At 42.3% G+C, this 22,951-nt stretch overlaps 1 protein-coding gene across 12 annotated transcripts in view; it reads left to right on the forward strand.

The window, feature by feature from the left end:
- The first annotated feature begins 7,579 nt into the window (after positions 1-7,579).
- ulk1b (serine/threonine-protein kinase ULK1) overlaps positions 7,580-22,951 on the forward strand; it is a 35,403-nt gene continuing 20,031 nt past the window's right edge. For 5 of the 12 annotated variants that reach the window (XM_082955396.1, XM_082955397.1, XM_082955402.1 and 2 more), the window contains exons 1-8: positions 7,584-8,274; positions 9,074-9,166; positions 9,277-9,318; positions 15,047-15,079; positions 17,602-17,638; positions 18,411-18,605; positions 19,663-19,736; positions 20,086-20,187. In XM_082955396.1, coding sequence (XP_082811522.1) covers positions 8,185-8,274; positions 9,074-9,166; positions 9,277-9,318; positions 15,047-15,079; positions 17,602-17,638; positions 18,411-18,605; positions 19,663-19,736; positions 20,086-20,187 — 666 coding nt within the window. In that variant the 5' untranslated portion in view covers positions 7,584-8,184. Of the gene's footprint in view, positions 8,275-9,073; positions 9,167-9,276; positions 9,319-15,046; positions 15,080-17,601; positions 17,639-18,410; positions 18,606-19,662; positions 19,737-20,085; positions 20,188-22,951 lie in introns of all 12 variants that reach the window. The other 7 variants (XM_045724280.2, XM_082955405.1, XM_082955401.1 and 4 more) reach the window with 4 other exon arrangements.

Raw genomic sequence — 22,951 nt, forward strand, 5'->3', positions numbered from 1 at the left:
CCCAGACCATTATTCCTCCTCCACCAAACTTTACAGTTGGAACTATGCAATCGGGCAGGTAGCATTCTCCAAACCCAGATTTGTCCGTTGTACTGCCAAATGGTGAAACGTGATTCATCACTCCAGAGAACATGTTTCCACACTCCAGAATCCAATGGCAGTGAGCTTTATACCACTTCAGCCGACGCTTGGCATTGTGCATGGTGATCTTAGGCTTGTGTGCAGCTGCTCGGGCATGGAAACCCATTTCATGAAGCTCCCAACAAACAGTTATTGTGCTGACGTTCCTTCCAGAGGCAGTTTGGAACTCGGTAGTGAGTGTTGCAACCAAGGAGAGACGTTGTTTCGCACTATGCGCTTCTGCACATCGCGTTCCGGTTCTGTGAGCTTGTGTGGCTTACCACTTGCTCCTAGACAATTCCACTTCACAATAACAGCACTTACAGTTGACCAGGGCAGCTCTAGCATGGCAGAAATTTGACGAACTGACTTGTTGGAACGGTGGCATCCAAAGACGGTGCCATGTTGAAAGTCACTGAGATCTTCAGTTAAGGCCATTCTACTGCCAATGTTTGCATGGTTGTGTGCTCGATATTGTACACCTGTCATCAATGGGTGTGACTGAAATAGCCAAATCCACTCATTTGAAGGGGTGTCCATATACTTTTGTATTTATAGTATATGTAGTATATTTGAAGAAAACGTAGGATTAAATAGTATATGTATAGCAACAGTTGAATAGGATGGTCTTGACTAGAATACAGTATAGTGCCTTTGGAAAGTTTTCAGACCCCGTGACTTTTTCCACATTTTGTTACGTTACAGCCTTTTTCTAAAATGTATTAAATATTTTTTTTCATCAGCAATCTACAAACAGTACCCCATAATGACGAAGCAAAAACAGGTTTTTAGAAACAGAAATACCTTATTTACATAAGTATTCAGACCCTTTGCTATGAGACTCGAAATTGAGCTCAGGTGCATCCTGTTTCCATTGATCATCCTTGAGATGTTTCCACCTGTGGTAAATTCAATTGATTGGACATGATTTGGAAAGGCACACACCTGTCTATATAAGGTTCCACAGTTGACAGTGCATGTCAGAGCAACAACCAAGCCTAGAGGTCGAAGGAATTGCCCGTAGAGCTCCAAGACAGGATTGTGTCAAGGCACAGATCTGGGGAAGGGTACCAAGAAATTTCTGCAGCATTAAAAGTCCCCAAGAACAGAAAGGCCTCCATCATTCTTAAATAGAAGAAGTTTGGATCCACCAAGACTCATCCTAGAGCTAGCCGTCCAGCCGAACTGAGCAATCGGGGGAGAAGGACCTTGGTCAGGAAGGTGACAAAGAACCTAATGGTCACTCTGACAGAGCTCTAGAGTTCCTCTGTGGAGATGGGAGAACCTTCCAGAAGGACAACCATCTCTGCAGCACTCCACCAATCAGGCCTTTATGGTAGTGGCCAGACGGAAGACACTCCTCAGTAAAAAGCACAACAGCCCGCTTGGAGTTTGCCAAAAGGCACCTAGTGTCACGGCTGTTCAAAGGATCTGACCAAAATGCAGCGTGTTCGTAGTTCCACATATTTTATTTACCGTGAAACAAAATGCAAACAGTAAATACTTGAATACACAAAACAACAAACTGTGACGCTGAGAGAAAACACACTACTCAAGAATGAATCACCCACAAAAACAGGTGGGACATACATCAACTTAAATATGACCTCCAATTAGAGACAATGACAACCGGCTGCCTCTAATTGGAGATCATACCAAACAAAACCAACATAGAAATACCAAACTAGAAACTGAACATAAAAATACAAAACATAGACAAACACCCCCTGTCATGCCCTGACCTACTCTACCATAGAAAATAACAACTTACTATGGTCAGGACGTGACACCTAGACTCACAGACCACGAGAAACAAGATTCTCTGGCCTGATGAAACCAAGATTGAATTCTTTGGCCTAAATCCCAAGCGTCACTTCTGGAGGATTTAATTTACATTTTTATTTAACCTTTATTTAACTAGGCAAGTCGGTTAAGAACAAATTCTTATTTACAATGACGGCCTACCAAAAGGCAAAAGACAAAAAGACCTCCTGCGGGGATGGGGGCTGGGATTAAAAAATATATATAACATATAAATATAGGACAAAACACACATCACGACAAGAGAGACAACACTACATAAAGAGAGACCTAAGACAACAACATAGCAAGGCAGCAACACATGACAACACAGCATGGTAGCAACACAACATGACAACAACATGGTAGCAAAACAACATGGTAGCAGCACAAAACATGGTACAAACATTATCGGGCACAGAAAACAGCGCAAAGGGCGAGAAGGTAGAGACAACAATACATCACTCAAAGCAGCCACAACTGTCAGTAAGAGTGTCCATGATTGAGTCTTTGAATGAAGAGATTGAGGTAAAACTGTCCAGTTTGAGTGTTTGTTGCAGCTCGTTCAGTCGCTAGCTGCAGCGAACTGAAAAGACAAGCGACCCAGGGATGTGTGTGCTTTGGGGACCTTTAACAGAATGTGACTGGCAGAATGGGTGTTGTACGTGGAGGATAAGGGCTGCAGTAGATATCTCAGATAGGGGAGAGTGAGGCCTAAGAGGGTTTTATAAATAAGCATCAACCAGTGGGTCTTGCGATGGGTATACAGAGATGACCAGTTTACAGAGGAGTATAGAGTGCAGTGATGTGTCCTATAAGGATCAATGGTGGCAAATCTGATGGCCGAATGGTAAAGAACATCTAGCCGCTCGAGAGAACCCTTACCTGCTGATCTATAAATTATGTCTCCGTAATCTAGCAGAGGTAGGATGGTCATCTGAAATCAGGGTTAGTTTGGCAGCTGGGGTGAAAGAGGAGCGATTATGATAGAGGAAACCAAATCTAGATTTAACTTTAGCCTGCAGCTTTGATATGTGCTGAGAGAAGGACAGTGTACTGTCTAGCCATACTCCCAAGTACTTGTATGAGGTGACTGCCTCAAGCTCTAAACCCTCAGAGGTAGTAATCACACCTGTGGGGAGAGGGGCATTCTTCTTACCAAACCACATGACCTTTGTTTTGAAGGTATTCCTTAACCTTAACAAGGTTAAGGGTAGAGAAAGCTTGTTGGACACTAAGAAAGCTATGTTGTAGAGCATTTAACACAAAATCCGGGGAGGGGCCAGCTGAGTATAAGACTGTATCATCTGCATATAAATGGATGAGAGAGCTTCCTACTGCCTGAGCTATGTTGTTGATGTAAATTGAGAAGAGCGTGGGGCCTAGGACTGAGCCTTGGGGTACTCCCTTGGTGACAGGCAGTGGCTGAGACAGCAGATTTTCTGACTTTATACACTGCACTCTTTGAGAGAGGAAGTTAGCAAACCAGGCCAAAGACACCTCAGAGACACCAATATTCCCTAGCCAGCCCACAAGAATTGGAATGGTCTACCGTATCAAAAGCTTTGGTCAAGTCAATAAAAATAGCAGCACAACATTGCTTAGAATCAAGGGCAATGGTGACATCATTGAGGACCTTTATGGTTGCAGTGACACGTCCATAGCCTGAGCAGAAACCAGATTGCATACCAGAGAGAATACTATAGACATAAAGAAAGCCAGTCAGTTGATTATTGATACGTTTTTCCAAAACGTTTGATAAACATGGCAAAATAGAAATAGGCCTATAACGAGAGACAGGTTAAAAAGGTCGGAGATAGGCTTGGAGATGATAGGGGCAGCAACCTTAAAGAAGAAAGGGTCTAAACCATCTGACCCAGATGTTTTTTGGGGGTCAATTCAATTGAAATACTGTTTGTTAGTCAGTTTGTCTCTAGAATGTTGGAAACACTGTCTACTACAGAGTAGACAACATTCTATTCTCACATTCTATTATATTGTGATGTCAAGCCTTATTATTACATTTTGTTTTGTAGCCATGATAAAACACTCAGGACAACACATAAGGACATTTTAATCAATTCAATTATTAACGCTCTCGAGTGGCACAGCGGTCTAAGGCACTGCATCTTAGTGCTAGAGGCGTCACTACAGACACCCTGGTTTGAATCCAGGATGTATTGTAACCGGCTGTGATTGGAGTCCCATAGGGCAGCGCACAATTGGCCCAGCGTTGTCTGGGTTTGGCTGGTGTAGGCCATCATTGTAAATAAGAATTTGTTTTTAACTGACTTGCCTAGTTAAATGAAGGTTCAATTAAAAAACGCCTGTACTGTAGTTCAGTATACAGCTAGCTAGTGTTCATCATAATGGCCCTTTAATATTCAATAATGCAGCCATTCATATTTAAAACTATAATAAGTAACTCATAAGTCTGTGTACATACACACGCACGCTTGCACAGACGGGTATTGTATGACCCTCAGTCAACACTAATTTATAACACATGGTGCCAGTAGAGATGTCAATTTGGTTTCAACAATAATGTTATTATTACACTTGTGTTATAAGATTCCATAAAATGTGTGCTACTACTATAATAATAATAATAATAATAATAAGACCCATAATAAGACTCAACATCAGTTCTGCTATCAAAGACAACAGCCAATTGTAGTCTAACTACTGGTATTGGCTAGGACTAGGTGGTCTATAGCCCCACAGTGGAGGTTTCATAATACCCATAAAACCTACCGGTCAAACAGGGAAATGGTTCCAAACGTTTTTCCACCATTCATTTTTTCCCATAGGGGATTTTAGAAACATTTAAAATAAGGGCTGTGTTTTGTGTAGGGTTACCTTGGCATGACCTTTTAATACCCATTTAAATCTCTCTAGGACAAGGTGACTTTTATCAATATATTCAGCTCTATTTACTCTCAGATTCTAAAATGCTAATTAGCATCAACGTAGACATCGTTTGATTTGATTTGAAAAAGCATGGAAAACTACAAATACCTGCAAGCTCCTGCACGTCATCTCTAGGTGACACCTTTGCTACCAGGTATTGTGTCAATTTAAAACTTGCACAAGACAGTTGAAATGTAGCCAATTTATTAATTACTACATTTAGCTAACATTAGATAGTTAATCCATAGAACCTTACCTTTGCCTCGATTAGGCAGTCTCGTCCAGATCATCATGGCATTTGTAGTACTTTAATAACTAAATGACAATCGCCCCATAGCACACACTTCTGTCATCATGAAGTGCTTTGAGAGGCTAGTTAATTAAGGATCATATCACCTCTACCTTCCCTGACACCTTAGACCCATTTCAATTTGCTTACCGCCCCAATAGATCCACAGACGATGCAATCACCATTGCACTGCACACTGCCCTATCCCACCTGGACAAGATAAATACCTATGTAAGAATGCTGTTCATTGACTATAGCTCAGCCTTCAACACCATAGTACCCTCCACGCACATCATCAAGCTCGGGGCCCTGGGTCTGAACTCTGCCCTGTGCAACTTGGTCCTGGACTTCTTGACGGGCCACCCCCAGGTGGTGAAGGTAGGGAACAACACCTCCACTTCACAGATCCTCAACACAGGGGCTCCACAAGGGTGCGTACTCAGCCCCCTCCTGTACTCCCTGTTTACCCATGACTGCTTGCCCACACATGCCTCCAACTCAATCATCAAGTTTGCAGATGACACAACCATAGTAGGCCTGATTACCAACAATGACGAAGTGAGGGCCCTGGCGGAGTGTTGCCAGGAAAATAACCTCTCCTTCCATGTCAACAAAACGAAGGAGTTGATGCTGGACTTCAGGAAAAAGCAGAAGGAGCACGCTCCTATCCACATTGACGGGACCACAGTGGAGAAGGTGGAAAGCTTCAAGTTCCTCGGCATACACATCACTGACGATCTGCAATGGTCCACCCCCATAGACAGTGTGGCGCAACAGTGCCTCTACAACCTCAGGCTGAAGAAATTTGGCTTGGCCCTTAAGACCCTCACAAACTTTTACAGATGCACGATTGAGAGCATCCTGTCGGGCTGCATCACCGCCTGGAATGGCAACTGCACCGCCCGCAACCGCAGGGCTCTCCAGAGGGTGGTGCGGTCTGCCCAACGCATCACCGGGGGCACACTGCCTACCCTCCAGGACACCTATAGCACCTGATGTCACAGGAAGGCCAAAAAGATCATAAAGGACATCAACCACCCGAGCCACGGCCTGTTCACCCTGCTATCATGCAGAAGGCGAGGTCATTACAGGTGCATCAAATATGGGAAATAAATACTGAAAACAAGGTTACTCAACCCTGCACCTTAGAGGCTGCAGCCCTATATACATAGGCATGGGATCACTGGTCACTTCAATAATGGAACAATAGTCACTTTAATAATGTTTACATACTGCTTTACTCATTTCATATTGTTAGGGTTTAACCAACTATTTGTTTGCATAACCAATATAATACAACTATTTAAACCTAGATAATACAATTAGTTGTGGTGCATAACTTATGAATACTAATGCTAAACATAAGAGGTTTATATTGTATTAACATAGATTGAGCGACATATAATAGACATGACTAACTGGAGGGTTGCTGGCTAGTAGTGTAGGCTGAGTAGACTCGTGACACACACACACAATGCCTGGTTGTGGGGCCGCTCAAGGACAGGTGTATGTGAGGAACTAATAGAGGGGAGAATGGCTGTGGCACAAGAACAGGCACTGTCCTTGGGTGTCTGACTCTCGGGTACACATACGAAGATAAGCTAGAAGACAACTATGCTTGGCAACAAAGATGTGTCTAGAGGCTGGGACCAGCCTGCACGCCAACGATAGGCTGGAGTAAATCTAAACCACACCCAAGCCTCTACTATGACAGGCCCTCAGGGAGAGGGAACTACGTCTGTCAAGAAGTAATTAAGGAAGAACTTATGATGTCATTTTCAGTTCTCTGTTTGCCCTGCGAGGTGTTACAGAGAGCCCGTATATACGAACCACCTATTTACCATTCAAGTGTTTGCATTAATTAAAGTACAAAGAAATCAGAAGTTACTATATGCTGACTATTTTGTTCCGATACCAGATCGAATTGACGCAACTTAACAATATGTATATACTGTATTCTATTCTACTGTATTTTAGTCAATGACACTTCGACATTGCTCATTCTAATATTTATATATTTCTTAATTCCATTATTTTACTTTTAGATTTGTGTGTATTGTTGTGAATTGTTAAATATTACTGTACTGTAGGAGCTAGGAACACAAGCATTTCTGCTAAATATGTGACCAATAAAATTTTATTTTATTTGATAGCCACATTAGCAGCTAATTAGCGTTTCATTTTTCGGAGGTCAATACAGGCGAATATATTGATAAAAGTCACCTTGTCCTAGAGAGATTTACATGATTTACAAGATTTAAAAGCCTACACAAAACACAGCCCTTTTTTTCTATAATCCCTTATGAGAAAAATTAATGGTGGAAAAACGATTGGAACCACTTACCTGTATGACCGCTAGGTTTAATGGCTCATACTGTTGTCCCCTATAGTCTAGGAGGTGGTATAGTCGCTACGTGGTTAAATGCAGTAGAGTAGGCAACAACAGAACACCGATGTGACACCTCTTTAAAATAAAGCTTTAAGTTCGTGCGCCTGCGCAGCATTTCGGGGCTTGGAGAGTAACTGAAGGCTTTGTTGAGACCACCATCGATACGAGGATTGCTCTGCAAAGAAAAAATAACTATTACTCAAGCCCATTGAAAATATTACGAGATGCCGCTTGCCTAATTATCGTGAACTTGCGTTGGAACAAATTACAACACATTATTTGCAATGGAGCCAACGATTTCCTCCGTATACAAACAAAACCGAGGCTTCTGTTTTTAAGGTGGATATTTAAGCTAGCAGCTACCTAGCCAGTCTACATTGGAGTTATTGTCTCTTTGTAAACACTGCGTCAATTGTGCTAACTAGCTAACTACCATAACAAAAAAACATGGGACTCGTATATTGTTGAAAGGAGGCCGACTCCTTTCCATTCGTTAGCTAAACATGAGAGAAGAAAGTCGTTCTTTCTCAGGAAGGCAGCCCATGGCAATCGAAAGACGAGGTGAACTTTCCAGCTGTGCCGACTTCACGGAGGAGAAAGGGACATCCGAGAGAGATCTGCAACCCTGCAACGCTTTTCATTTTACCTCAAAATAAAACCCAGAGGTTCTGGAGTGATGGAAACCGTGGGGAAATTCGAGTTCAGCAGGAAGGATTTGATAGGACACGGTGCATTTGCGGTGGTGTTCAAAGGCAGGAATAGAGAGGTGAGGGGACGATGTGGCATTTTTTTAACGTGTTTTAATTTATTTTTATCTAGATCTAACAAGATTGTATCAATTTAGCTATTATTCAAATTAAGTCTTCCCGTATGCATTGTTCATCATGTTTCTCCTACGTTTGTAGAATTTGCTCTATGTTGTTTTAGTACGACCTTAAATCGAGAGGCCTGGCAGCTGAAGGACGTGATCGTCTGGGTTGATGATGAAAAATATCAACAGCCATTTGCAGATGAAATGTGATCTTTTGAGTCTCCTGATGATAATTTATTACAATGAACATAAATTACAGTATTTTTCTTTAACAGTTTGGTGGGTGGGTTTGTGATGGTCTAACATCTAGGCTAGAATTATAATTTTATGTTGAAGTGGGTGGGGAGGGTGTTCAAATCGAGATGAAGATGGGAAATGATAAAGAGGGGAAAAAAATTGCTATTCACAAAGTCCAAATTTAAGTATTGGCCACAAAGGCATGCTGAGACATGTCTGTCCAACAACAACACACTTCATGCTGAGGGAGGATTCTGGTCCATGGGAAAATGGAGCCAAGCCTGCTATACATTCCTCTATATGTTGTCACCATGCCTCTTATAGCTAGTAGGTAACTAAGGATTTAAGTCCTGTGTCCATCGTTAATTCCTTCGCTATATAGTAGGCTACCTTACCACTTTCACTATTTTATGTTCCATGCATTTCAACTATTAACATTCATTAAACAGCCGTACAGGCACCCAGAATACTGTAGTCAAACTGTGCATTATAATTCATAATTCTTGTCTGTCTTTAGAAACACGACTGGGAGGTGGCCGTGAAATGCATAAACAAGAAGAACTTGGCAAAATCTCAGACCCTTTTGGGGAAAGAGATCAAAATTCTCAAGGTAAGGCAACCAGTTTTATTTTGATGTAGTATATTCAATAATTTCCATATGTTTACTAAAATTGAGTTTTTATTTGCAAAGAACTAACATTTCCTGTTTATTTCCCCCAGGAACTAAAACATGAAAACATTGTTGCATTGCATGACTTTCAGGTATGTATTATTAAGCCAAATACATTTTTAGGAAATGTGTGGACAGGGCTAGATTTCTACTATGGAGTTTGAACTGCTGTTTACACTAAGTTTAAAGCGTGTCATGTTTTTCTTCCATGTCCCAGTTGTCATATCAGCCAAGTAGAGCATTTGTGCGTGTTGGATGAAATGCTCATTTTTACCCACTTCTGTTAATTTAATCTTTGTTACATCACTTGCTGGTTGTGACCCAAGTTTGATGTTTCTATACTGGGCTCTGGGATATATACTAATCATAGGCCTGTTTATATTGTAAAGACCCTGGGTTTATAAGCACGGTTATCGACTCTGCCGCTTGAGCATGCTTTTGGGGCACAGTCGATAGCGTGCTGGACTTCGTGCTAGAAGGTCGAGGGTTCGAGGCCTGCTCCCTGCCTGTTTCATTTCCATATATATATATAAAAAAAGTTTTAGCTAATGAACAACATTTTTGATATTAATAGTTAAAAAACGTTTTGCCAATTATCTACATTTTTGTTATTCGTGGTCTTTCTACACATGAAAACATTGACAATCGTGAATACTGGAGCAGCTTTAAAATATCCACATCTTACAACACAAATTGGCCCGATCCAGTGTAGCTTGATCTGTGCTAATTTCAAGACACGTTAGTTCATTTGATGATCCTTTCAGCCTTAAGCAATAACAAGGTCACGGTCAGGTGGAAAACGGTTCCAGAAACTGGAATGTCACATCCCACTGAAGGGTGTTGGTAGCCATCTTTCTGTGGTCCCACTATGAAACCATATGGTTCTGAGTGGCGATGATTGAAGATGATCTCCTACAGGCGTGTTCCAGTAGTCAGAAGTTTGTGTTGTCACAGTGCTAAGCCAATACAGCAGCCTGCCATGTTTACACCTGTCCTCTGAGCCGCAGCCTAGGCAGCCATGCAAACTTTGTGTTCTCAGGTACATGATGAGATTTTATTTGTTTTCCTATGGAGTCACATAAAACTGGGGATGGTAAGGGTTGTAATGTAACCACTGCTACCTAAATCACTTTGCTTTATAAAGTCCTTTTTACATCAGCAGATTTCACAAAGTGCTTATACAGAAACCCAGCCTAAAACCCCAAACAGCAAGCAATGCCGATGTTGAAGCACAGTGGCTAGGAAGAAACCTAGTGATGAACCAGGCTCTGAGGGGTTGACAGTCCCCTTTTCGCTGTGCCGTGCAGAGATTATAAGAGTACATGGACATTTTAGGCCAGATCGTTCTTCAAGATGTTCAAACGTTCATAGATGACCAGCAGGGTCAAATACTAATCAGTGGTTGTAGAGGGTGCAACAGGTCAGCACCTCAGGAGTTAATGCCAGTTGGCTTTTCTTAGTCGAGCATTCAGTGGTAGAGTTGTCAATGCCAGGAGGTTTGCCATTATTGATCACTAAAAATAATTTTTACACCTCTCCCACACTAAATTGACAAAATTTACATCAGAACAGCGATTACTCACCACAAACTGGCAGATGCTTTTTTTTTTTCTTTAACAAGTCCGACGAGCCCGACGTGAAGGACATACTGCTTTCCCGGGAACAGGCCCAAATCCCTGTCATTTGCGTGAAGAGAAGACAGAGAAAAAGAGGACAGAGGTCAGGCAGCCTTCTGAGAATTCATAGGCGATCAAATAAACCCCCACTGCCTTCCGTTCTACTAGTTAACATGAAATCATTGGAAAATAAAATTGATGACATACAAGGAAGTTTAAACTACCAACGGGACATTAAAAACTTCATCAATAAGTGCATCGATGACGTTGTCCCCACAATGACCGTACGTACATGCCATGGATTACAGGCAACATCGGCACTGAGCTAAACGCTAGAGCTGCTGCTTTCAAGGAGTGGGACTCTAACCCGGAAGCTTATAAGAAATCCCGCTATGCCCTCCGATGAACCATCAAACAGGCAACGCGACAATACAGGACTAAGATCTAATCGTACTACACCGGCTCAGAAGCTTGTCGGATGTGGCAGGGCTGGTAAACCATTACACTACAAAGGGAAGCCCAGCCGAGAGCTGCCCAGTGACACAAGCCTACCAGATGAGCTAAACTACTTCTATGCTCGCTTTGAGGCAAATAACACTGAAACAATCATGAGCGCACCAGCTGTTCCGGACGACTGTATGATCACACTCTCTGTAGCCGATGTGAGTAAGTCCTTTTAAATGGGTCAACATTTCACAAGGCCGCAGAGCCAGACGGATTACCAGGACGTGTACTGCGAGCATGCGCTGACCAACTGGCAAGTGTCTTCACTGACCTTTTTAACCTCTCCCATTCTCATCGACGGGGCTGTAGTGGAGCAGGTTGAGAGCTTTAAGTTCCTTGGTGTCCACATCACCAACAAACTAACATGGTCCAAGCACACCAAGACAGTCATGAAGAGGGCACGACAAAACCTATTCCCCCTCAGGAAACTGAAAAGATTAGGCATCGGTCCTCAGAGCCTCAAAGTCATACAGCTGCACCATCGAGAGCATCACTGCCTGGTATGGCAACTGCTCGGCCTCCGACCGCAAGGAACTACAGAGGGTAATGCGTACGGCCCAGTACATCACTAGGGCCAAGCTTCCTGCCATCCAGGACCTCTATACCAGGCGGTGTCAGAAGAAGTCCCTAAAAATGGTCAAATACTCCAGCCACCCTATTCATAGACTTCTCTCTGCTACCGCACAACAAGCTGTACCGGAGCACCAAGTCTAGGTCCAAGAGGCTTCTAAACAGCTTTTACCCCCCCCCCCCCCCCCCCCCCCCCCCAAGCCATAAGACTCCTGAACATCTAATCAAACCTACATGTACATGTTACCTCAATTACCTCGACTAACTGGTGCCCCCGCACATTGACTCTGTACCCGTACCCCCTGTATGTAGTCTTGCTATTGTTATTTTACTGCTGCTCTTTAATTACTTGTTCCTTTTATTTCTTATTTGTATTTTTGAAAATGCATTGTTGGTTAGGTGCTTGTAAGTAAGCATTTCACTGTAAGGGCTACACCTGTTGTTTTTGGCACATGTGACTAATAAAATTTGATTTGATTTAGTATCCAAACTTTTTCAATAGCCTTTCAAACTTTCCAAAATAACAAACTGAGCTCTCCCTACTTCTGCGTTCAACAGGAAGTGACGAGAACACAAGTTGCAATTTCGAAATTTGGTTGTGTATCAGCAGTTTTACTCTTATGTCGGTCAATTAGCCCATGTCAGCTAACATTTTTAGGATTGCTAAAATAGTTTAGCAGCCAGCAATCTAAATTTGTTATCATTGTTGAGGCCCCTTGATTTTGTTAGTCTCACTCAGATATCATATTAAAAACTACAAACATTTCTCTCCAACCTATGACGGGATGCGGGTACGCTGACCCGCGAGCAACTGCGGCCCCCGCCCCCATCAAAGTTGCACATGCCTGATCTAGATCATTAGGCTTGCCTTGTCTTTTCCTATTCCACCAGCTTCAAAGTCTTACTGTATTTCATGCTACAGTATTTCTATAAGATTCAAAATGGACTCACATCACATAGATAGGTTTTGTATTTACCTTTGCTGCCGTTAACCTCGTAAAACCATCTGTAAGTCTCGGGGCTTACATTCTGTTTCGCTACAGTCTGGTAATTTTCGAGGCTAGGCTACTGTAGCCCTCTGGGCAAACATACATGTATGTTTGACCTGTGAGGTACACAGTTCTGTGCATGCCTGCGTGATATGTGCTGCAGTTCACTGGGCTCCTTGGCTCATTACTACATGTGACTGGTGTGGTGTAGGGAGAAGAAAAGCCATGCCCTGTGTTAAGCTCCTGTGTTGGTAGAACACCTGGCTGGCATGTAGGCCTACACTCCTCTAGGCACGTAGCATTGGGGAGGAGCGCTGTATGCATCGATTTCTATTGTATGCTGGTTGTCATAAACAGGAGATGTTAGCAGGTCAGTAAGCCAAAACCACCTTGGGCAGACATACTGTATGTCTGTCCCTGCCTGCCTGGCAAAGTACAATGGAAACCAGATGGGTGGCTGGGCTGGCTGCTGTCTCGCCAAAAAAAACAACTTCAGAAGCTTTGACTCAGCAGTAGTTAACTCTGAGATCAGCCAGTACTCTAGCTCTGATTGGCTGTTGAAAGAGACCTAGACATGGAGAAAGAGCAGGGTCATCTGTTTCTATGTGAAGGGCTTTTTGAAGTGTGCTGCACTGTCTTGTTTTCATAAGGCCTGTGCCATGGCTGACAAGCTGTTGGTAAATCGTAGAGAGAAAAAAAGGGTTGCCAGGGCTCAGTAATGCCCATCTGTTTTCAGTGTCAAAAAGCAGCCAAGCTACTAGGGCCGGAACGATACCAGTATCGTGATACTCGTTAGTATCGTGGCAAGGAAACAAAACAGGCTGATTTAACTTCTTTAGGAAAACAGCCCTAATGTTGGAAACAAACATTATGTTGTCATCCAGTGTCACATTTATATATTTTCCAAGCTATGTAGCACACAATATTTGACGGAGCAGGTTTTTAAAGGACCTCAGAGTTTGGTCTGCTTCTTGTTTTAATATATTCTGATACTGGTATCGTCACAGCCCTACAAGCTACTGAGGTGGGCGTAATATGGCGTACGACTCTAATTGTTTGTTTGTGCTTTGGAAGATAATTTGTTTTGATTTCAGACAACAGACTTGTACCATCTCTTTAACAGTGAACCTCCCTGGTGGTCCAATATTGCCTTTGTCAGCCAAGTCAAGCTGTCCCCCCACAAAAACCCAATTAGCTTTAATGCAGATGCCTCTCTGAAATGAACGCTCAGACACGGCATACAGTAATTTTTTATTACAGTGCTTTATAATCCATTATACTCTTGACATGCCAACTGTTGCTATGGCGAAGACTAGCCTATCAGTTTCTAAATTGACCTTTCCTGTTTGTGTCATGCAGGCAGCCCCCATATTCATATGGCTCTGTGGCATATTCATGGTACTTCTGAATTTTAATTAGTCAGGTTAAGCCTTGCTCCCAATATGTTCTATGATGAGCTCAGTTCTATTGGTGTGCTACTTGTGCTGAAGGCAGCAGTACTGGAGAACCAGCTTGCTAGATGTTGATCCTCTCCACCTTTAGCTGAATGAGCGCGATGACTCAGATAATCGCTTTAGCATGGTTCACACTTTATCTGTCACAACAGGGGGAGGTTTTGTGTGACCCTCTGAACTCTTGCCTACTCCTGGTCTGCATTAACCTCTGTGACCCCCAGGCAAACACAGCCCATACTGTTAACTCAGCACGGATGGCCCAGGGACTTAGCGTAGTGATGTGCCGTTGCCTCTTTGGTTTGAGCTCAAACAACTTGAAAAGCCAGTAGTCATTGTAGTGGATTATGTCAAAGAAGATGTAACATAAGTTCCAGTGAGTTAGACTTTAATTTGACTAACATACATTTTTTGCTTGCATATTCTTCTCTACAAATGTCCTTGTTCAGAAGTCATCCTTCTTAATTTACCCTACCTACTCCAGTGAAGCAATGACTTTTTACTTATGTCACTGAGCACAAGTAGGTATGTGCCTTCATCTACTCCTGCTCCATAACACGTCACAGATCATATTGTTCCAAGTGGCCAAAGTGTTGACGTGAAAACCTCCGATACCCGAATGTATTGTTTTTCTCTTTCCTTTTTGTCCTCTGCACCCACCCTGACTTGTGTTTGTTTGTCTCACTCTAGGAAACGGCCAGTTCTGTGTACCTGGTCATGGAGGTAAGCTTCTGGTGTTGTCATGTTTGTCTTAGGCCCTTGTTTTGGTCTGCGGTTCAACACAAACACTCTTGCTCTAACTCGACCCTCACTGAGACTGTAATTAGCTAGGTCCTTAGGCTCGCAGGAAACATGAGCATTGGGGAGAGAATTAACTTCTGTATAAAGAAAAGAAAAATAAGCTACAGATCCTCGGTTGTGCCTAATCAAATTACAATCAGACCTCAGGACTGCTATTGAGTTCAGTTAGGCTTAGGGTTGAACAATTCGGGGAACTTTCTATAAATTCCCTGGTTTCCCAAAATCCCGGTTGGAGGAATCCAGAGAATCAGGAGGGTTGGTATATGCAGGAAAACAGGAATCCTCCAACATGGATTTCTGGGGGGGGAAAAGGGCATTTTTTTGAAGGTCCCAGAATTTTACAAACCTATTTACAGTGGCAAGAAAAAGTATGTGAACCCTTTGGAATTACCTGGATTTCTGCATAAATTGGTCATCAAATTTGATCTGATCTTCATCTAAGTCACAACAATAGACAAACAGTCTGCTTAAACTAATACTACACAAACAATTATACGTTTTCATGTCTTGTATTGAACACACCGTGTAAACATTCACAGTGCAGGGTGGGAAAAGTATGTGAACCCTTGGATTTAATAACTGGTTGACCCTCCTTTTGGCAGCAATGACCTCAACCAAACGTTTTCTGTAGTTGTGGATCAGACCTGCACAACGGTCAGGAGGAATTTTGGACCATTCCTCTTTACAAAACTGTTTAAATTCAGCAATATTCTTGGGATATCTGGTGTGAACCGCTATCTTGAGGTCATGCCACAGCATCTCAAATCGGGATGCGGTCAGGAGGTGAAGGTGTATTTTCTTCTGTTGAAGCCATTCTGTTGTTGATTTACTTCTGTGTTTTGGGTCGTTGTCCTGTTGCATCACCCAACTTCTGTTGAGCTTCAATTGGCAGACAGACAGCCTTACATTCCCCTGCAAAATGTATTGATAAACTTGGGAAGTCATTTTTCTGTTGATGATAGCAGCTGTCCAGGCCCTGAGGCAGCAAAGCAGACCCAACCCATGATGCTCCCTCCACCATATTTTACAGTTGGGATGAGGTTGCTGTGCTGTGCCTTTTTTTTCTCCACACAGTGTTGTGTGTTCCTTCCAAACAACTCAACTTTAGTTTAATCTGTCCAAGAATATTTTGCCAGTAGCGCTGTGGAACATCCAGAGTTATTTTGCTAACTTCAGACGTGCAGCGTTGTTTTGTTTTTTGGACAGTAGTGGCTTCATCCGTGGTGTCCTCTCATGAACACCATTCTTGTTTAGTGTTTTACGTATCGTAGACTCGTCAACAGGGATGTTAGCATGTTCCAGAGATTTCTGCCAGTATTTAGCTGACACTCTAGGATTCTTCTTAACCTCATTGCGCAATCTGCGCTGTGCTCTTGCAGTCATCTTTGCAGTTTCTCCATTTATAGACTATTTGTTTTACCGTGGACTGATGAACATCAAGGCTTTTAGAGGTACTTTTGTAACCCTTTCCAGCTTTATTCAAGTCAACAATTCTTAATCTTAATCTCTCTTGTTCGAGGCATGGTTCACGTCATGCAATGCTTCTTGAGAATAGCAAACTCAAATTTTGTGAGGGTTTTTCTAGAGCAGGGCAGCTCTAACCAACATCTCCAATCTCGTCTCATTGATTGGACTCCAGGTTAGCCTACTCCTGACTCCAATTAGCTTTTGGTGAAGTCAATAGCCTAGGGGTTCACATACTTTTTACAACCTACACCGTGAATGTTTAAATGATGTATTCAATATAGACAAAAATACAATAATTTGTGTGTTATTAGTATAAGCACACTGTTTGTCTATGGTTGTGAAGATTTTATTTTTATGACCAATTTATGCAGAAATCCAGGTAATTCCAAAAGGTTCACATTCTTTTTCTTGCCTCTGTAGGCTAGTAGGTTTCATGGGTTCCGTTGGGTCATGTCAACTTAATCACCCTCTATCTATGAGGGTTCTGACTAAACACCTCGGTAGTTTAACAAAATAAAACAGACCCAATTCCTGCTGAACTCAATTTGACTGTTTTTCTAGCTTTCTTGTTAAAAGGGAACTTGTATGTCTTAGAGTGAAGTGACACAAGACAAAACCTTTTCAGGGTTACACAAAGGAGTCAAAAGACCTCCTGTTGTCCAAACTTACCCCACCCAATGACCAGGCTTCATTCATATTAATGCTGCACCGTCAGTGTCATTCACTTAGCCGCCACCCCTCTCTCTCTCTCTCTCTCTCTCACACACACCTCCTTAGTGAGGAGTATTATGTATCTATCCCCATTAGGGCTGTCCCCGACTAAAACTTTGTATATCTGGTTAAAAAATGTAATTTGATTGAGGGTAATGTCAGACATTTAAAGCCTTAATGTTTCTTCAGCAATTCAACCTGTGTGTTGCTCTCTGCTGATTGTATGTCTCCTAATGTCATTCCCTTTCATCTCTATCTTTCTCTAGTACTGCAATGGTGGGGACCTGGCGGACTATCTCCACTGTAAGTGGACTATTTCATCTGTCAAAAGCCCAGAGAAGCTCTCATTAGAATTGCTTGCTTTCCTTCAGTTGGGCCTCTGTAGCACATAGTGTGGCAAATTCAGTGGGGGAAGGTTTCAGAGCACACAATGAAATGGGGGAAGGTTTCAGAGCACACAGTGACTGGAGCCAGCTTGTGTGTGGAAAAAGCTGGGTATAATGAAAGTCACCTAGAGCATCAAGGCAGAGTTTTAGAGTATGTTGGCAAAGTGAAAATGATAGCTGGGATGATGTAATGGTGGGTAATGAGGGTGTGGGCTGAAACAACCAGGCCTCTGAATTTAGCACAGGAAGTTTAGGCCCTCCCTAGGCTGCTTGTTTATTTAGATTCCAGTCCCAGGCTACAGAGAAGCTGTGTTTTCATAGGCTGCTGGGGTACAGGTCTGGTGTTTCTGTTAGGATGCAAGGGGGGCACGCTGTCTGACTTCCACAGACGACTGAGGGGGAGGGAGGGATTCCGACACCATCTCTGGGCCAGGGAAGTGATTGGAGAGAGAGGTCAGTGGAGTGATGAACGGTGAGAGCCAGAGGAAGGTGGAATGAGAGACGATGCCTTGTCTGGGCTTGTTTTTGCCTTTACATTTGGAAGTGAAATGAACATGCTTGTTATGGTCTGTGAACCACACGACAGTCAAATGGCACCAAAAAGAAAGTTCAGTATTGAAAAATAACATAATTTACATACTTTTGATAGTCAAATAAGGTTGAGTCTTTTATTTTTCCCTTAATGGCAGTCTGTCCTGTCCCACCCCTAGCCAAGGGCACCCTGAGTGAGGACACCATCCGAGTGTTCCTGCAGCAGATAGCCGGGGCCATGAGGGTGCTGCAGGCCAAGGGGATCATTCACAGAGACCTCAAACCACAGAACATTCTGCTCTCCTACCCCGCAGGACGCAAGTCCCACTCCACCAACACCTGCATCAAGATAGGTAGGGGGGGGGGGGTGTGCACATGCTCAGTAATGCATCATATAAATGATAGTGACGTGTTCAATCTTATAGCTGTGAAGAATTAATGAGTGCAGGGCCGAAGACTGAAGAGCAGCATTTTATACATCGTTAGACCTTACTCATATTAATCCCTCTCAAGCCCATGTATCCTGCAGACTGAATTGATTGCCTTTGTGAAGACTGTAGCATGCTTCACAACCGACTGCTATAATCCTGATACTTCTTTTGAAACTTGCTCATTTGTTTCTCAGTGCCTATTGATCTTAAATGTTAGCCTTTTTAACCCCCAAAGGTCGATGTACGAGCCCCCATGAAAATCTAATTAGCATTAAACAAAATCCCCATAAAAATCAGTCAGGCATCCGCCTATGTTGCACTTCCGCATCTGTGGTGAAAGGTGACAGAGCTAGAGCAGTGTTTGTCAGACCATGAGACATCCCCAAAATTGTTCTTCACACAAAATCATCTGTAGCATCGGAACGGTTTGGCCTACACACTAATATGACCCCTCTATGGTAAGATGAGACTCTCACGGACATGTAGATGTTGCTTTAGGACGCCCACAGGTCTCACAAGACTTGTCCAAAGGTCCCCGGTACCAGTTGAAAAAATGAATGGCACACTCTGTTGTTCCATGTAGTGAATCTGTTATTCAATGCGTTTGTATGGGCTAATAGCAGTAAGGCCTAAAAAATAATATATATTTATTTTGATACTTCAAGGGGTCTCAACACTTAAAATCAAATAGCTAAATGATCCTTGGTATGACCTTAAAACAATTTCATCTAGTTTAGTAGAGGTGTTTTGACTGATTTCTTGTCAATGCTAATATTACAAAAAATCGCTAGCTAATCAACAAATGTTGCAATAAACATTTGGAGAAGACAAATAGTTTGTTATCAGCAATCTAAGCCAACCTTGTCTGTTTTACACCATAGTTCCGCACGCGTCGGTTTTGTTGCTAAACAACCAACCTGTTTATTGCTGAATCATTTTTTCCCCCTTCTATCTCTCGCTCTCCTATTCCTCTCTCCAGCTGACTTTGGGTTTGCACGGTACCTTCAGAACAACATGATGGCTGCTACTCTGTGTGGATCCCCTATGTACATGGTGAGCACTTCTAGTTCCTTACACAACCTCAAACTGCCTATGGTCATACTCCCGAGTGGTGAAAAAGCACTACAGGAAGCGTCACTACAGTACCTTATTCGAAACCAGCCTGTACCACATCCAGCTGTGATTGGGAGTCCCGTTGGGCGGCGCACAATTGGCCCAGCATCGTCTGGGTTTGGCCGGGGTAGGCCGTCATTGTAAAAAATAATTTGTTCTTAATTGACTTGCCTAGTTGAATAAAGGTTAAATACAGCATTTTTATTTATTTGTATGTTTAATCTGCCATTAGGTACAATGTTTGATATGTGTCGTGTGCAACTCTGACATTTTTTCCTGTATCCACCAGGCACCTGAAGTCATCATGTCTCAGAACTATGATGCCAAGGCTGACCTGTGGAGCATAGGAACCATTTTGTTCCAGTGTCTGACTGGGAAAGCCCCGTTTCAGGTGAGCACCATAGTCCCAACGATATAAGACTCAATCATACGCAGATATACCCAACTCAAAGAGAGGGTGCTTAAAATGAATCCACTCAATGCAAAACGAGTCATTCATAGAGCGAGAGAGGAGAGAGAGAAACAGACATCCCCCCGTAGCATATTGCCTGTTTCTGTTTGAGTCTTTTATTGAAGAATGTGAAACAATGTTGTCTATTTGCTGCTTTACATTCAATCATGTAGCTGTTCTTTAGGCTATGGCCTAAAATAAATGAATTCATATGGTCAGAATGTTATACTTTGTAGCATAGGCTACTGGATTTATTCAAATATTACATCTGGTGAAAGGCCGACAACATTTGGTCCTTTCAAGACTGTTACATGACATGGGAAATGGGAACATTGTGATTTCAGAGACTCTCTACCGCTTGGCAATAGTTTATGATTAAAGGGACCAGAGTCCATCTGTTACCATCATCATTATCATGATTTACGTAATTCAAAATCACCAAATAATGTATTTAGAAGCCCACTAGGCTACTAAATTGTTGTCATTAAATGTCCTGTATAATAGAAAGGAAATACTTTTGGGTGTTTCTACAACAGCCTAGCCTATCCTACACAGTCACGCAAAGTAGCTGACCTCGGTGTCCAATCCCATGCACAGAAACATATAAAAACATTAACTCATTGCCTTGATGCCTTCTCTGTTAAATCTTTTAGACCCTGGTGGTTTCTCTGTTAAATCTTTTAGACCCTGGTGGTTTCTCTGTTAAATATTTTAGACCCTGGTGGTTTCTCTGTTAAATATCTAAGACCCTGGTGGTTTCTCTGTTAAATATCTAAGACCCTGGTGGTTTCTCTGTTAAATATCTAAGACCCTGGTGGTTTCTCTGTTAAATATCTAAGACCCTGGTGGTTTCTCTGTTAAATATTTTAGACCCTGGTGGTTTCTCTGTTAAATCTTTTAGACCCTGGTGGTTTCTCTGTTAAATATCTAAGACCCTGGTGGTTTCTCTGTTAAATATTTTAGACCCTGGTGGTTTCTCTGTTAAATATCTAAGACCCTGGTGGTTTCTCTGTTAAATATCTAAGACCCTGGTGGTTTCTCTGTTAAATATCTAAGACCCTGGTGGTTTCTCTGTTAAATATCTAAGACCCTGGTGGTTTCTCTGTTAAATATCTAAGACCCTGGTGGTTTCTCTGTTAAATATTTTAGACCCTGGTGGTTTCTCTGTTAAATCTTTTAGACCCTGGTGGTTTCTCTGTTAAATATCTAAGACCCTGGTGGTTTCTCTGTTAAATATCTAAGACCCTGGTGGTTTCTCTGTTAAATATCTAAGACCCTGGTGGTTTCTCTGTTAAATATCTAAGACCCTGGTGGTTTCTCTGTTAAATATCTAAGACCCTGGTGGTTTCTCTGTTAAATATCTAAGACCCTGGTGGTTTCTCTGTTAAATATCTAAGACCCTGGTGGTTTCTCTGTTAAATATCTAAGACCCTGGTGGTTTCTCTGTTAAATATTTTAGACCCTGGTGGTTTCTCTGTTAAATATTTTAGACCCTGGTGGTTTCTCTGTTAAATATCTAAGACCCTGGTGGTTTCTCTGTTAAATCTTTTAGACCCTGGTGGTTTCTCTGTTAAATATCTAAGACCCTGGTGGTTTCTCTGTTAAATATTTTAGACCCTGGTGGTTTCTCTGTTAAATATCTAAGACCCTGGTGGTTTCTCTGTTAAATATCTAAGACCCTGGTGGTTTCTCTGTTAAATATCTAAGACCCTGGTGGTTTCTCTGTTAAATATCTAAGACCCTGGTGGTTTCTCTGTTAAATATCTAAGACCCTGGTGGTTTCTCTGTTAAATATTTTAGACCCTGGTGGTTTCTCTGTTAAATCTTTTAGACCCTGGTGGTTTCTCTGTTAAATATCTAAGACCCTGGTGGTTTCTCTGTTAAATATCTAAGACCCTGGTGGTTTCTCTGTTAAATATCTAAGACCCTGGTGGTTTCTCTGTTAAATATCTAAGACCCTGGTGGTTTCTCTGTTAAATATCTAAGACCCTGGTGGTTTCTCTGTTAAATATCTAAGACCCTGGTGGTTTCTCTGTTAAATATCTAAGACCCTGGTGGTTTCTCTGTTAAATATCTAAGACCCTGGTGGTTTCTCTGTTAAATATTTTAGACCCTGGTGGTTTCTCTGTTAAATATTTTAGACCCTGGTGGTTTCTCTGTTAAATATCTAAGACCCTGGTGGTTTCTCTGTTAAATCTTTAAGACCCTACTGTAAATCTGTAGACAATAGCAGATAATCAACATAAATGTAGGGGTATTGGATTGGATCTTACGCGGATCCAAACTTCCCTCGCGCAGCGAATGAGACATCAACATGTTCTGGACACTGTTTTCTGCACTGGGTGTTTTTGCATCGTATGCTATATCACAACAGCTCAAATATTTCCTGGATCAGCTGGAAATGATCCAGGGTGGTTGACTATCACTAGGCCTAATTAAACAGTTGGATACCAAATGCGCATCCAACAGGTAGGTCGATTAACTTTGGCATAGCCTATTGAAGAACCATGCAAAAGTTAGGTGACTCTTTTGGGAAGAAGCATTTGAATTTGCAATCATTTTGGATTTGTGTGCCCAGGAAAACTGTTTTCATCGCGTAGCCTAAAATATCAATATGAACGTTTGATAAAGCGGTGCTGCCGTTAATAACACTCCTTGTTATAGACTCAGCTAGACGTGTCCCGCTGATGGCCCATAAGGGGTT

This window comes from Salmo salar, chromosome 01 (assembly GCF_965601325.2).
Source record: "Salmo salar chromosome 01, fSalSal1, whole genome shotgun sequence".
NCBI classification, from domain to species: domain Eukaryota; kingdom Metazoa; phylum Chordata; class Actinopteri; order Salmoniformes; family Salmonidae; genus Salmo; species Salmo salar.